We start from the raw sequence: 16,521 nt of genomic DNA, 5'->3' as shown, positions 1-16,521 counted from the left end.
TGCCAAGGAGGAGGGGGGTGAGGAAGAGAAGGATTGGGATAAGTTTTTCTGTACCTCCTTGAAAAACATAAAAATTTAATTTTTTATTCCAAAATAAATATTTTGACAAAAATTACAGCTGTGGAAATGTTTTATTTCCATTATGCAGTGTGTTAGGTTGGATCATTTAGTCTACTTGATTGCTGCAAGCTGTTCTCTCCTAGGGATTGTAAAGTTCAGTATAGGTCACTTTTGACATAACGTCTGTTGCATTGCTTTGTTTTCATAACCGGAAATACAGAAAAATCACAATCATAAATAGCATGCTTTACTTATATTGCAAAAACAATGGGTATTAAAATATTTAATATGACTTTTTCAAATTACACTTGCTCTCCCACTCCAAACTGAAAAACACTGCTATAGCTTGTATTGATAATCACATAGCTATAAAACTATTCCTATCGTTTCATAAGGTAGTTCCAGTTTGGAAAATACATCCCATGGATATAATTCTAAAGAGAAAGAAAGGTATCTGCTCAAAGATGCTCATATTAGTGTCCCTTATGAAGAACTAAAATAGGAAGCAACCCCAAATATCTCCCAGTAAGATAATAACAAAATCAATTTTAGTAAAAATTTCAAGTTGGTTTTTACATGGAAATATATGTAGGAGATAATGTTAAGTGGAAAAAAAACAAGATAAAATAAGACCTACTACTCTGTGGAAATATGTATAGTGTGTTACTTCTGATTAGATGATTTGAAGTGGTGTCAGATTTATTAGTTTTTTATATTTTTGGAGAAAAATCATAAATTTGATTTTAAAAATTCATAACTTGATTTAAAAGAAAACAGAAAAGTATAGTATGGAATCACAGATCCTTGCATTTTCCCTCACTGATTTTCCATTTACCTTCTTTCATTGGGCTTTACTTTTCTTTATCAGTGCAATTTATTTTCTAGTTATCTGACTTATAATATAACCATTTGCTAATAAAGAGTACCCTTTTAATGTTTAAATTGTAAAATCACAGCTCACATGGAGAAGCTCTACATGAATATATAGTAGGAAAATAATTTTGGCATTGGGTGAAATTAACATATTGCTTTTAAAATACTTTGGAATTTAAGGAAAAAAACCCCAATACATGCCTATTGTGAAAAACAAAACATCTTTTTCTTTGTTTGCACAATATATTCATGTAAAATATTTATACACACTCAAATTCTTAGCGTATTTTGAATGGATGCTTTTGTTTTACAGAAATGTGATTATACTCTATATTCCTCTCTTTTTTTCATATGTTATGGGTATCTTTCCATGTCATTCAGATCTACCTTATTTTTTTAAAGAAAGACTGCTTAGTAATTCATAGTGTGACTATTCTATAATTGATTAACCACGTCATATTGGTTGTTTCTGATCTCTCGCTGTTGCAAACAGTTCTTCCCTGAATATCTTTGTATCATCTAATGTATATATGCAGGTATTTCTGTGGTTGATTCCCAGAACATATCAATAATACTTTTTAGAGACAGCTGAAACAGCAGTTAATTTTTTGAATTATTTAACATGTATTTTCATGTAAATTAGTTAATTTTTTAAGCCAGCAATACTTGAAATTAAGTATTTTGTCCTCAAATCCCCTCTTTCATGTGAAAAAAATACAGTTTTTTGTTATCAACATAAATTGTCAGAAATTTCTAATAATGGCTAAGTATACCTAAGTTTTTATGTTTTAGCCATGCTCTCTGGCTTTTGGCTCTGGTGAAATTCAGTATTATGGATATTTAATTATTTTTAAAGGCATTCCCTGTTGTTATAGTTTTAAATAATTTCCTCCCTTTATTCAAGGTTCTGTTGGTGCAACTAATATGAATGAACATAGTTCCCGTTCCCATGCCATCTTTACAATTACTATAGAATGCAGTGAAAAAGGCGTTGATGGTAACATGCATGTCAGGATGGGGAAGCTCCATCTTGTAGATCTTGCTGTAAGTAACAGGATGCTACTTAAGAATAACTCTTGTGATTTCCTTTTATTTTATAAATAAATAATAATTCAAGTGAAAGGGAGTGATTATATAATTTTTAAGTTTTACTTGTGTATGTGTTTAACTTATTATTCTTTTTTTAATATTTATTTATTTGGCTGCGCCAGGTCTTAATTGCGGCACGTGGGATCTTCGATCTTTGTTGTGGCATGCGGATCTTTAGTTGCGGCACGCGAACTCTTAGTTGCGGCATGTGGGATCTGGTTCCCTGACCAGGGATTGAACCCGGGCTCCCTGCATTGGGAGTGTGGAGTCTTAGCCACTGGGCCACTAGGGAAGTCCCCTTAACTTACTATTAATTATGGACTATTTCAAACCTGTACAACGTAGATAGAATAGTATAATGATTTCCCATGTACCCATCACCCAACTTCAGCAATTATCAGTTCATGGCCAGTCCTATTTCATCTCTACCCTCAGCCACTTCTTCCCTTCCAGTATTATTTTGAAGTGAATTCCAGATATCATATTAGATTTTTTACTTTTAAAATACTTTTTTTAACTTTGGGAAGAATATTCTGTATTTTTTATTTTAGCTTTACTTGTGTCTCTGTTTATTGTAAGGGTTCAGAAAGACAAGGAAAAACTGGAGCTACTGGGCAGCGCCTGAAAGAAGCTACAAAAATCAATCTTTCACTTTCTACTCTTGGTAATGTTATTTCTGCCTTGGTTGATGGAAAAAGCACTCATGTGCCTTATCGTAACTCTAAATTGACTCGTCTTCTTCAGGATTCCTTAGGAGGAAATTCAAAAACCATGATGGTAAGACTTAATTGATGGTATAGTTATCATGAGGAAAATTTAAGATTCCTGTTTATGCCAGTAGTTAATATTCATAACATTTTTAAAACTATTGATTATTTTACTTCTTAAAATTTTTGGTTATTTTTTCTAGCACACCATGTGTGCGAGTCTATAATTGTATTGTTTGGAAACCTATGTGGTGGTGCCCTCTTTTTCAGGAAGACTGGAATGGAAATATGTTCCAAAATTCTTTTTGATATGTTCATAATGGTAGTATTAATTTTAACTGTGTCAAGTGTAAAACGTTTTGTATTCCTAATTCAACAGTGTGCAAATATTGGACCAGCAGATTACAATTACGATGAAACCATCAGTACATTGCGGTATGCTAATCGTGCTAAGAATATTAAAAATAAAGCTAGAATTAATGAAGATCCAAAGGATGCTTTGCTTCGTCAGTTTCAGAAAGAAATAGAAGAACTGAAGAAAAAGCTTGAAGAAGGTAACATTTTGTCAAAATATTAATCTTAATGTTGGCTAAAAATGTGTTGTTTAGCCAGTAAGTGTTCTAATAAAAAGCCACCTATTAAAAATTCTCTGAACCTCTAACATTGATATTTAAGGGGATATTTCTGCAAGGTAAATTGATACTTCTATACTTTAACATTTCCATGTTAAGCTCAAGTAAAATTATATAATATTTGTGTATTGATTTTTTTAAAAAATTCATTTAATTTAAACCTCCATCTCAGTCCCCATGATCTTTTGTAAAGATTTCATATGTCCACTTATTAAATAATGAATTTTCATTTGTCTCTATATAAGAGCAAGTTCTACCATACATGTATTTAGCGAAAATGACCACAGAGTTCTTTGTGATAGGTATCAGTCACTATTCTTTGAAGTAAACAAAGCAATCAGAGAGTCATGGGTAAACCTAGTTTACTGTAAGTAAAAATTCATTGCATGGCCTTGAAAATATGCTTTCATGTTTAAATTTGAACATGAGATTCTATTTTGGAAATTCTTTTCTAACAAGATATAATGTCAGAAGGTTAGAAAATTTGAAGACCTTATTCATTAGGGCGAGAAATTTACCAACCATCATTAGGCAGTCAGTGACTCCCTGAATCTTCGTGCTAAGAACTAACTGGCATAGGGCTCCTTTGCATACCAGGTGAATAAAGGGGTTTGAAATTGCCTCTTTTCAGTCTGTGGGGAAACTGGTTAGATCAGATATGAAATCCAGAGATGCCAACATCACAAACATTTGGAGAAGGTGCTGATTCAATAAATTTGAGTAAGATTATTGAGGAAAAGCAGTAATTGAGCTGCCTCTTAGATAATGGAATTTGGTATTTTAAATGTGACCACTAGGTGGTATTTATAGTCAGTATGTTTTAAAGATGTAAAATTTCTTAGATTTCTTAATATTGAGTTCATATCTTTATTTTGCTGACCCTTTTTTTTACATTTTTTTTATTGTGGTAAAATATACATAACATAAAAATTACCGTTTTAACTATTTTTGTGTACAGTTCTGTGGCATTAAGTACATTCACATTATTCTGCAACCATCACCACCATCCATCTCCAGGACTTTTTAATCATCCCACAATGAACCTCTGTACCCATTAAACACTAGCTCCCCATCCCTCTCTCCCTGGTAACCCACTGTTCTACTTTCTATTTCTATGAATTTGACTATTCTAGGTACTCCATGTAAGTAGAATCATATAATATGTCTCCTTTTGTGTCTGGCTTATTTTACTTAACATAATGTCCTCAGTGTTCATCCATATTGTTGCATGTGTCAGAATTTCCTTCCTTTTTTTTTTTTTTTTTTTTTTAAATTTTATTTATTTATTTATTTATTTTTGGCTGTGTTGAGTCTTTGTTTCTGTGCGAGGGCTTTCTCTACTTGCGGCGAGTGGGGGCCACTCTTCATCGCGGTGCACGGGCCTCTCATTATCACTGCCTCTCCTGTTGCAGAGCACAGGCTCCACACGTGCAGGCTCAGCAATTGTGGCTCATGGGCCCAGTCGCTCTGCGGCATGTGGGATCTTCCCAGACCAGGGCTCAAACCCATGTCCCCTGCATTGGCAGGAAGATTCTCAACCACTGTGCCACCAGGGAAGCCCAGAATTTCCTTCCTTTTTAAGACTGAATAATATTCCATTGTGTGTATATACCATGTTTTGTTTATACCTTCATCTGTTGATGGACACTTGGGTTGCTTCTACCTTTTGACTATTGTGAATAATGCTACTATGAATGTGGGTGTACAAATTCCTGTTTGAGTCCTCACTTTCAATTCTTTTGTTCTTTTGGGTATATACCCAGAGGTAGAATTGCTGGATAATATGGTAATGCTGACTTTATTTTTAATAAATTTCATTTTATTTATGCTCTTAGGACATATTGTTTTTATAATCCAGTTAATAGAGTTAATCATAAAAACAATTAAAAAATAGGCAGAAACATTAAAAGAATAATTTTTTAACTTTTTATTTTGAAATAGTTTTAGGCTTATAGAAAACTCACAAGTATAGCAAGGAGAGTTCTTATATACCTATTAGCCAGCTTCCCCTAATTTTAGCATCTTACATAACCATGGTACAATTATTGACACCAGGAAATTCACAGTGATACAAACTTATTAACTAATCCACAGACCTTACTAGGCTTTTGACAGTTTTCTCTCTAATGCCCTTTTCCTCTAGTCCAAGATCCAGTTGTGGATCACATACTGCATTTAGTTGTCATGTCTGTTTAGTTTCCACCAGTCTCCAATTCCTCAGTCTTTATTTGTTGTTCATGATCTTGATGCTTTTGAAGAGTACTGGTCATGTATTTGTAGAATGTTCCTCAATTTGTATTTATTTATAGTTTTCTCATAATTATTCTGCAAATTTTCTCCACTATAAATCTACTATTTTATTATTTCCCTTGTAATTAATGTGTGTCTTGTGGAGAGATATTGGGTTGGCCAAAAAGTGCCTTCGGTTTTTAAGTAAATATAAAAGACAGATTTTTCGTCTTCACCAAGAACTTTATTGAACAACGTATTCACCCTTTTGTTCCACTACCTTCTGCCGTTGTTCAGGCAACTTCATAATTCCATCTTACCAAAACTTTTTATCTTTTTGAGCAAAGAACTGTTTGTTCCAGGTGCCTTTTATAGTCTTCCAGGGAATTGAAATTTTTTCCATTAAGAGAATTTTGTAAAGACCGAAATAAATGGAAATCCAAAGGTACAATGTTAGGTGAATATGGCAGATGAATCAGAACTTCCCAGACAAGATGTAACAGTTTTTGCCTGGTCATCAAAGAAACATGCGGTCTTGCGTTATCCTGATGGAAGATTATGCATTTTCTGTTGACTAATTCTGGATGCTTTTCATCAAGTGCTGCTTTCAGTTGGTCTAACTGGGAGCAGTACATGTTGGAATTAATCGTTTGGTTTTCCAGAAGGAGCTCATAATAGAGGACTCCCTTCCAGTCCCACCATATACACAACATCACCTTCTTTGGATGAAGACAGGCCTTTGGTGTGGTTGGTGGTGGTTCATTTAGCTTGCCCCACGATCTCTTCCATTCCACATTATTGTACAGTATCCGCTTTTCATCGCCCATCACGATTTGTTTTAAAAATGGAATGTTTTCATTACATTTATGTAGAGAATCGCATTAGGATATACTGTCAAGAAGTTGTTTTTTTTTCTGCTTAACTTATGTGGAACCCAAACATCAAAGCAATTAACATAACCAAGCTGAGGCAAATGATTTTCAACGCTTGATTTGCATATTTTGAGTATGTCGGCTATCTCCTGCGTGGTATAACGTTGATTGTTCTCAGTTACTGTCTCGATTTGATCGCTATCAACTTCAACTGGTCTACCAGACTGTGGAGCATCATCCAGTTAGAAATCTCCAGCACGACCCTTCGCAAACCACTTTTGACACATTTGATCAGTCATAGCACCTTCTCCATACACTGCACAAATCTTTTTTTGCATTTCGATTGTGTTTTTACCTTTCTTGAAATGATAAAGCATAATATACCAAAAATGTTCCTTTTTTCTTCCATCTTCCATATTAAAATGGGTACACAAAAATTCACCAGCTTTGATAAGTCTTTTTTTAAATACACGTTGATGTGACAGCTGTCACATACAATCTAACAAAATTGTTTAGAATGAAGTTAAATACAGCTGAGTGCTACTAGAGCCATCTTATGGAAAAAAACGGAATGAACCTTTTTAAAAAATTTTTTTTTTTTTTTTTTTTTACTTTTTACATTTTATTTTTTTATACAGAAGTTTCTTATTAGTTATCTATTTTATACATATTAGTGTATGTATGTCTATCCCAGTCTCCCAGTTCATCCCACCACCACCCCACCCCCCGCTTGGTGTCCATACGTTTGTTCTCTACATCTGTGTCTATTTCTGCCTTGCAAACCCGCCGAACGAACCTTTTTTCCAACCCAATACTTTGAGACTATACAAAGGTCCTGTTTCTCAGCATACTTTCTTCCACCAATGTTAGCATCCAGCAGTAGTTTGTGCACTTGCTCAGTGGTGGCATTCTCTTCCCATTGTTCCTTCTAATGTTTAGTGTTTAGAGTGTTTGGAATTCTACTGTAAGGAAAAGCAGTCTCTTCTCCCCCACTTGTTTATTTATTTGAGTATTTTTTATGTCAATATGGACTCATGGATAATTATTTTAGTCTGTGGGTTTATAATACAATAATATTATTTATTTTATTGTTCGGATTGTTCCAGCTTTGGCCATTAGGAGTTCCTTCAGAGTAGTTCATATATCCTGTCAGCATGCTCCCACCAGTTTGTTTGTTTACTTGTTTTTTGAGCACTTCCTCACTTTCTGGCACCACAGATGCTTAGAGCTCATTTTTTTTTTTTTTTTTTTTAGAGCTCATTTTTTAATTTTCCCTACCCTGGCCTTAAAATCATCTATTTCTCCCTGGCTCCTTTCATTGGAGAATGGTATTTAGAAATGAAGATTTAGGCATTAGGTGTGCTCACTGCTACCAGGGTGTCATTGTTTCTAGGCCTAAAGAACAAAATATATTTAATGAATTTCTTCTCCCAAGATTCTGTGATTTCTTTCCATCTTTTATTTGCAGGTTCAAATATTATATTATGATTAGTGTATATTTTACTCCTCCCCCAGTTACCTTAATTTTCTTAGACATTTCGTATATGGACAGTAGTAATTTTAAAGAACTACTTTGAAGGTATTATAGCACTGATTTGCATTAATATTAGCTTAATCCCTTTTTTTGATTTTTTAAGTTAACATATTTCTGTACAAATAAGCCCTTTTTCTTTTGAATTACTTCATGTGATATAGTCCTAAAAGTGGGATCATTGTGTTCGATAACAGTTTTATGGCCTTTAAAAAAATAAACAGGTTGAATAAATTTAAAATCTTAAACAGAAAGCTAAGAAAATGCTCCCCAAAAGTGATCATATTTTTTAAAGACTGAAATAACTCTAACATGTAACATTTAGAACTGTACTTAAACTAATCATTTGAAATTTTAAATGGATCAGAATCTAACTTCTCTTTAGGAACTTTAAAAATAAAGCCTCTGTGTACATCATATCTGTTTCTGAGGTTAGCATATCTGATATACCGTCTAGAAATATTAAAATAAGGTTTGTTTAGGGCACAAAAACTTAATGAAGAAAGTTTATATAGGCATTTCCTAAATAGCCAGTGACCTGGCACAGAATAAACATCATTGTATTAAATTTCTATTTAAGGGGAAGAAATATCAGGCTCTGATATCAGTGGGTCAGAGGAGGATGATGATGAAGAGGGTGAGGTTGGAGAAGATGGAGAGAAAAGGAAAAGAAGAAGGGGTAAGTTCATCTTAATGTTGTGGAAATTAAATGAGATTGCTGCCTAATGATGGTTTAACATTCCTAAGGCTGTCGAGTGCATGCCTTTTATTTTGCCATTTTTAATTGTGGTAGCAATTAGAACAGAGGAAGTATGCCATATACCTGGTTAACTTTGCATTATTTTTTCGTCCTATACTGATCTATTTCTAGATGAATCAACATATAATATGTTCTGGTTTTGTTTTTTTTACAATTTAGAATTATAAAAATCTGTGATAGTGGATATACCATTTTAAAATTTCACATGGGGTTTTAATTTAATGTGAGGACTTTTATCTATGTTAGGAATCTAAATCTTTAGGAAATTAGGATAATGTGGAATTTTTTTTCAAACATGATTACACTTTAATCATTGAATTTTTAAGTAATAAATTTGTAGAAGGATTGTATTTTTAATAGAATGTAAAATGTATTCTCTTTATAAAATGTACCCTCATTCTCACCTGTTACACTGGGCACTTGTTGCCAAGTATGAATTAAGACTGTGTTCATTGTGATAAAGATATAGATGACATGCAAAAGAGAGAGACATATTATAATGGCCTACATTTCAGATCCCTTAACCCTGAATATTTATTTCAGAACTCTCTTCCATTAATGTGGATCATTGTTTTCAAGCTGGTGCATATTTTGCTTGTCTTATTAAAATGTTCTTGCTGAAAATAAACCCATCGCTGTTTGATCAGGAGTCCCAAATTTAAAAGCCATAAAGAGTCCTTCAAAAGACAGGAAAAATATAATTTAGAGCAAGAGTTGGCAAGTAATGTGCTGGCCAAACTCAGCCCACCACCTGTTTTTGTAAATAAAAGTTTATGAAACAGCCATGCTCATTTGTTTACATATGGTCTACAGCTGCCTTCACATGCATCAGTATGGCCTACAAAGCCTAAAGCACTTATCATCTGTCCCTTTACAGAAAATGTTTGCTGACCCCTGATTTAGAGAAGTGGTTTTGTGTTCACACCTATTTTTTCAGAGTAAAGTATTCAAAGCTAAAGCAGATGATAGATTTGTTAAAAATAAAGTTTTAAATAGAAAAAAATGCCACTGCTTAATATGTTAAAATATTTAAGAGTAACATATCTTCCTTCCAGGCTTAGAAATTTAAAAAATTTCAGTAAGCCTTTCAAAGTTTTGCTGTGAAACCTTAAACATATATAATCACATCTGATAGTTTGATGTTTTGGAGGTAAAAGAGTGAAATTGAAGACAAACCAAACTGTCTGTATTAAAGGGTAATTTATCATTCCTGTAATTTTAATTGTTCGTGACTTTAAAATTTAAAACTCAATTCCTTTAGCTTATCAACCTAAATGGTTTAAATAGACTTAAATGTCACCAAATGATTTGTTTATTTTTATTCTTTTCATTCCAACCCTCTGAATTACTATATTTTAAGTGAATAGTGGGGTTTGCCCACTGTGGATACTTAAAGGAATAGAGTTTCTAATTCCCCTGTATGGCTTTGTAATTAGAGAATACTGCATAGACTACCAAGACTGGTTTTAAGGGAAAGTAAGTTTTGGTTCTTTATTACAAAGCTTGATTGTCCTTTAAAATTCTTTCTCTGGAATTGAATTTTTCTCTGTGTATGTGTTCATTTTCTTGTTTCCTCTTTCTTTGGTTCCCGTTGGGCTCATTTCTTTGTCTTCCAGGCAGTAGCAGCAGCAGTAGTTCAGACTCCACATGTTCTGTCATAGAGAAACCTCTGGATAAGTTCTTGCCTAGTGAGTGGTAGCTCTTAAATTCTCTAACAGAGCTTTGGCTTTTCCATAACCCATGGGCTTCATTTGAGAAATGCTGCACCGCTCCCTGTCATTACTTAAAGAATACCTGTTGGACTTCTCAGTAAAGTAAAGCATGTGATGACTTTAGCTCCCCTCTTCATTGCTTCCAGTTAACCATAATTGTTAAAACATACGCTTACGCTTATGTTTGAGACAATGGAAGAGAGTCATGCTTTTGCAGTTGAGATAATGTAAAGAGAGCTAGTAAGCTGTATAAGAGAATAACTCTTGGTTCCTTTTTATGTTTCATGATACATCCTAGTCAGTGTAAGGGACCTGTAATAACAAAATCCTGAATTTCTTAAGGTACACCTTATATTTGGAAGTACACCAGTGCCCTTTATAACATGTCTCATAGTTACAAAGATTTTACGCCTTGGTGTCCTGTTCTTAGGGGTAGCTTAAGATTGAAAACTCCCAAATAAAGAAAAATGTAAAGTTTGAAGCAAGTAAAGATAAATTGAATGGTATTTTATTTCAAATGGCCATTTATCCTTATTTCTGAATTACCTGATTGATTTTAGGAAACTTTCTAAGGTATGATTAGAGAATTCAGATCCACACGAAATTGTTATGCAGGATCTATCTAGACTTATTTCAAACCTAAAGGCTTTTTCTTAAACTGTAATTTAATAAATTAAGTTGAAAAGTATTATTAATTTTATTTATATTTTAGTTTTCAGAAGAAAAGAGAATTGATGCTTTCTTGTACTAGTTTGCAGCTTACTGCTTTTTAAAGCATTATCTGTATACCTACCTTTCCAAAATTAATAACAAAAACATTTGGTTATTGTTCTTATGCTTTTAGCTTGCTAGAGGAAGACTTCCAAGAATATTAGGAATTATTTTCTCTATTGCAATTCTTACATTTTACCAAGACAATTAATTTCGTAGGCTAACCTATAAAATACATGAAATTGCTTTTTAGAAACCATGTAGAAGTCTCATTTTGTATTATAAACTGCAAAGTATAGAAAATATCTGAGTGGGAGGCATTATAATTTAATTTTCTGTTTTAAAATTTTACTTTAATCCTTAGAAAGTAGTTACATCAAAGTATATTTTGAAATGAGTTGTACCTTGTTCAGTTCAAGCAGTTTTAGTTACTCTTTATATACCTGGCATATAACATTGAATTCTTTTGTTGCACTGTGGATGTGTTGGTGAAGTGGAGACATGGTTGTCCCAGCATGTGGTTGCTGTGCGTACCTTTCCCTTTTAAAAATATGAATGGCCTTTTTTTTTAAGGTGTTCTTTGTTTGAATCATCAGTTGATCATTTACTTCTATAGAATCATTATTATAATTACCCTTAACAGTCTACTAATAGGTTGAATGCAAATTTGTTATTATACAGGTGTACTTCACTTTATGCAATAAATGTTTTTTTTCTGAAAAAATTGCTTATAAATCAAGTTGGGAAATCAATTGTATTGGGAGAACTTGCTGTCTTTAAAAATTCTTTATTAAATGCTTTTGTTAATCACATAATCACTACAGATTACTCTAAACTCTGTTTAGTTGGTTGAAGTTTTTGTGTTGGATTTTCTTAAAGGGGGGCACACCTGTAATGTATCCTCCTATTAGAAGGTCATTGAATTGGGACATTTTGAAAATGAACAATGTGACTTTTGCTACTTTTAACTTATTAATATTTAAAATTGGCTTAATTTTCTGTTTGCCCTTTTAGATTACTTCCCAGGTCTTAGCAAGTTCCCAATTCCATGTCCACCATTTGTTGCTGAACTGCTATATTTGCAGGAGTTTGGGAGTCAGTGTGAGCTCTTAAGATTGATTTGAATTGTAATCTTACACTAAATCTTATTATCTTGCTTATATTATTATCTCTGATTATGTTGAATATACTTTTCTTTTTGCATACAACAGCTCTATTTCAGTTTTTATAATGATTTATTCCTATACTTATACTATAAATAAACGCTGTTATACATTTTTCTTTGTTTTACAAAAGAAATAATGTTTTTTCTTTTTTTCCTCCTCATCTCTGTGCATATGCTTCCTGTCTACGGTTTGCTTACTACTTCTTATTGAAAGATCAAGCAGGTTGGTGTGATTGATTTGCACTCCATGTGGTACAATTATTTAAACTATAAAGAACTTTGTTGTTTAACCACATTACATTTTTTTTTTATTTAATGATTTTTTTCTTACAAGGTAAGTATCTGTCTTTGTATTTTAAAATATCTTTCAACTTTAGCTTTTTAAAAAAAAAACTTCCTTTTTTACTAAATTCTTTTTTTAAAAATTTATTTCAGTTTTTATTGAGGGAGGTATTACGGACTTTTTTTTTCAATTTTATTTTATTTATTTTTTTATACAGCAGGTTCTTATTAGTTATCCATTTTATACATATTAGTGTATACATGTCAATCCCAATCTCCCAATTCATCCCACCTCCCCCTCCCACCACCCCCCTGCCACTTTCCCCGCTTGGTGTCCATACGTTTTTTCTCTACATCTGTGTCTCAATTTCTGCCCTGCAAACCAGTTCATCTGTACCATTTTTCTAGGTGCCACATATATGCGTTAATATACAATATTTGTTTTTCTCTTTCTGACTTACTTCACTCTGTATGACAGTCTCTAGATTCATCCACGTCTCAACAAATGACCCAATTTCGTTCCTTTTTATAGCTGAGTAATATTCCATTGTATATATGTACCACAACTTCTTTATCCATTCGTCTGTCGATGGGCATTTAGGTTGCTTCCATGACCTGGCTATTGTAAATAGTGCTGCAGTGAACATTGGGGTGCATGTGTCTTTTTGAATTATGGTTTTCTCTGGGTATATGCCCAGTAATGGGATTGCTGGGTCATATGGTAATTCTATTTTTAGTTTTTTTAAGGAACCTCCATATTGTTCTCCATAGTGGCTGTATCAATTTACATTCCCACCAACAGTGCAAGAGGGTTCCCTTTTCTCGCCACCCTCTCCAGCATTTGTTGTTTGTAGATTTTCTGATGATGCCCATTCTAACTGGTGTGAGGTGATACCTCATTGTAGTTTTGACTTGCATTTTTCTAATAATTAGTGATGTTGAGTAGCATTTCATGTGCTTCTTGACCATCTGTATGTCTTCTTTGGAGAAATGTCTATTTAGGTCTTCTGCCCAGTTTTGGATTGGGTTGTTTGTTTCTTTCATATTGAGCTGCATGAGCTGTTTATATATTTTGGAGATTAATCTTTTGTCCATTGATTCGTTTGCAAATATTTTCTCCCATTCTGAGGGTTGTCTTTTAGTCTTGTTTGTAGTTTCCTTTGCTGTGCAAAAGCTTTGAAGTTTCATTAGGTCCCATTTGTTTATTTTTGTTTTTATTTCCATTACTCTAGGAGGTGGATCAAAAAAGATCTTGCTGTGATTTATGTCAAAGAGTGTTCTTCCTATGTTTTCCTCTAAGAGTTTTATAGTGTCCAGTCTTACATTTAGGTCTCGAATCCATTTTGAGTTTATTTTTGTGTATGATGTTAGGGAGTGTTCTAATTTCATTCTTTTACATGTAGCTGTCCAGTTTTCCCAGCACCACTTATTGAAGAGACTGTCTTTCCTCCATTGTATATCCTTACCTCCTTTGTCATAGATTAGTTGACCATAGGTGTGTGGGTTTATCTCTGGCCTTTCTGTCCTGTTCCATTGATCTGTATCTCGGTTTTTGTGCCAGTACCATATTGTCTTGATTACTGTAGCTTTGTAGTATAGTCTGAAGTCAGGGAGTATGATTCCTGCAGCTCCGTTTTTTTCCCTCAAGACTGCTCTGGCTATTCGGGGTCTTTTGTGTCTCCATACAAATTTTAAGATGTTTTGTTCTAGTTCCGTAAAAAATGCCATTGGTAATTTGATAGAGATTGCATTGAATCTGTAGATTGCTTCGGGTAGTATAGTCATTTTCACAATATTGATTCTTCCAATCCAAGAACATGGTATATCTCTCCATCTGTTGGTATCATCTTTAATTTCTTTCATCAGTGTCTTATAGTTTTCTGCCTACAGGTCTTTTGTCTCCCTAGGTAGGTTTATTCCTAGGTATTTTATTCTTTTTGTTGCAGTGGTAAATGGGAGTGTTTCCTTAATTTCTCTTTCAGATTTTTCATCATTAGTGTATAGGAATGCAAGAGATTTCTGTGCGTTAATTTTGTATCCTGCAACTTTACCAAATTCATTGATTAGCTCTAGTAGCTTTCTAGTGGCATCATTAGGATTCTCTATGTATAGTATCATGTCATCTGCAAACAGTGACAGTTTTACTTCTTCTTTTCCAATTTGTATTCCTTTTATTTCTTTGATTGCCGTGACTAGGACTTCCAAAACTATGTTGAATAACAGTGGTGAGAGTGGACATCCTTGTCTTGTTCCTGATCTTAGAGAAAATGCTTTCAGGTTTTCACCATTGAGAATGATGTTTGCTGTGGGTTTGTCGTATATGGCCTTTATTATATTGAGGTAGGTTCCCTCTGTGCCCACTTTCTGGAGAGTTTTTATCATAAATGGGTGTTGAATTTTCTTTTTCTGCATCATTGAGATGATCATATGGTTTTTATTCTTCAATTTGTTAATATGGTGTATCACATTGATTGATTTGCATATATTGAAGAATCCTTGCATCCCTGGGATAAATCCCACTTGATCGTGGTGTATGATCCTTTTAATGTGTTGTTGGATTCTGTTTGCTAGTATTTTGTTGAGGATTTTTGCATCTATATTCATCAGTGATATTGGTCTGTAACTTTCTTTTTTTGTAGTATCTTTGGTTTTGGTATCAGAGTGATGGTGGCCTCATAGAATGCGTTTGGGAGTGTTCCTTCCTCTGCAATTTTTTGGAAGAGTTTGAGAAGGGTGGGTGTTAGCTGTTCTCTAAATGTTTGATAGAATTCACCTGTGAAGCCATCTGGTCCTGGACTTTTGTTTGTTGGAAGATTTTTAATCACAGTTTCAATTTCATTACTTGTGATTGGTCTGTTCATATTTTCTATTTCTTCCTGGTTCAGCCTTGGAAGTTTATACCTTTCTAAGAATTTGTCCGTTTCTTCCAGGTTGTCCATTTTATTGGCATAGAGTTGCTTGTAGTAGTCTCTTAGGATGCTTTGTCGTTCTGCGGTGTCCATTGTAACTTCTTTTTCAATTCTAATTTTGTTGATTTGAGTCCTCTCCCTCTTTTTCTTGATGAGTCTGGCTAATGGTTTATCAATTTTGTTTATCTTCTCAAAGAACCAGCTTTTAGTTTTATTGATCTTTGCTATTGCTTTCTTTGTTTCCATTTCATTTATTTCTGCTCTGATCTTTATGATTTCTTTCCTTGTACTAACTTTGGGTTTTGTTTGTTCTTCTTTCTCTAGTTTCTTTAGGTGTAAGGTTAGATTGTTTATTTGAGATTTTTCTTGTTTCTTGAGGTAGGCTTGTATTGCTATAAACTTCCCTCTTAGAACTGCTTTTGCTACATCCCATAGGTTTTGGATCGTCGTGTTTTCATTGTCATTTGTCTCTAGGTATTTTTTGATTTCCTCTTTGATTTCTTCAGTGATCTCTTGGTTATTTAGTAACGTATTGTTTAGCCTCCATGTGTTTGTGTTTTTTACGTTTTTTTCCCTGTAATTGATTTCTAATGTCATAGCATTGTGGTTAGAAAAGATGCTTGATACGATTTCAATTTTCTAAAATTTACTGAGGCTTGATTTGTGACCCAGGATGTGATCTGTCCTGGAGAATGTTCCATGCACACTTGAGAAGAAAGTGTAATCTGCTGTTTTTGGATGGAAAGTCCTATAAATATCAATTAAATCTATCTGGTCTGTTGTGTCATTTAAAGCTTCTGTTTCCTTAGTAATTTTCTGTTTGGATGATCTGTCCATTGGTGTAAGTGAGGTGCTAAAGTAGCCCACTGTTACTGTGTTACTGTCGATTTCCTCTTTTATAGCTGTTAGCAGTTGCCTTATATATTGAGGTACTCCTCTGTTGGGAGCATATATGTTTATAGTTGTTATATCTTCTTCTTGGATTGATC

The 16,521-nt window shown here is 33.6% G+C and overlaps 1 protein-coding gene across 4 annotated transcripts in view; it reads left to right on the top strand.

Moving 5' to 3' along the window:
* The window catches only part of KIF3A (kinesin family member 3A), a 76,534-nt gene that overhangs the window by 42,352 nt on the left and 17,661 nt on the right, over positions 1-16,521 (top strand). For 3 of the 4 annotated variants that reach the window (XM_057540327.1, XM_007188562.3, XM_057540328.1), the window contains exons 6-9: positions 1,838-1,977; positions 2,602-2,799; positions 3,109-3,283; positions 8,574-8,672. In XM_057540327.1, the coding sequence (XP_057396310.1) occupies positions 1,838-1,977; positions 2,602-2,799; positions 3,109-3,283; positions 8,574-8,672 (612 nt within the window). Of the gene's footprint in view, positions 1-1,837; positions 1,978-2,601; positions 2,800-3,108; positions 3,284-8,573; positions 8,673-10,369; positions 10,442-12,555; positions 12,565-16,521 lie in introns of all 4 variants that reach the window. The other variant, XM_007188560.3, reaches the window with a different exon arrangement.

This window comes from Balaenoptera acutorostrata, chromosome 2 (assembly GCF_949987535.1).
Source record: "Balaenoptera acutorostrata chromosome 2, mBalAcu1.1, whole genome shotgun sequence".
Taxonomy (NCBI): Eukaryota; Metazoa; Chordata; class Mammalia; order Artiodactyla; family Balaenopteridae; genus Balaenoptera; species Balaenoptera acutorostrata.
This window is presented reverse-complemented; position numbering and strand designations above follow the sequence as displayed.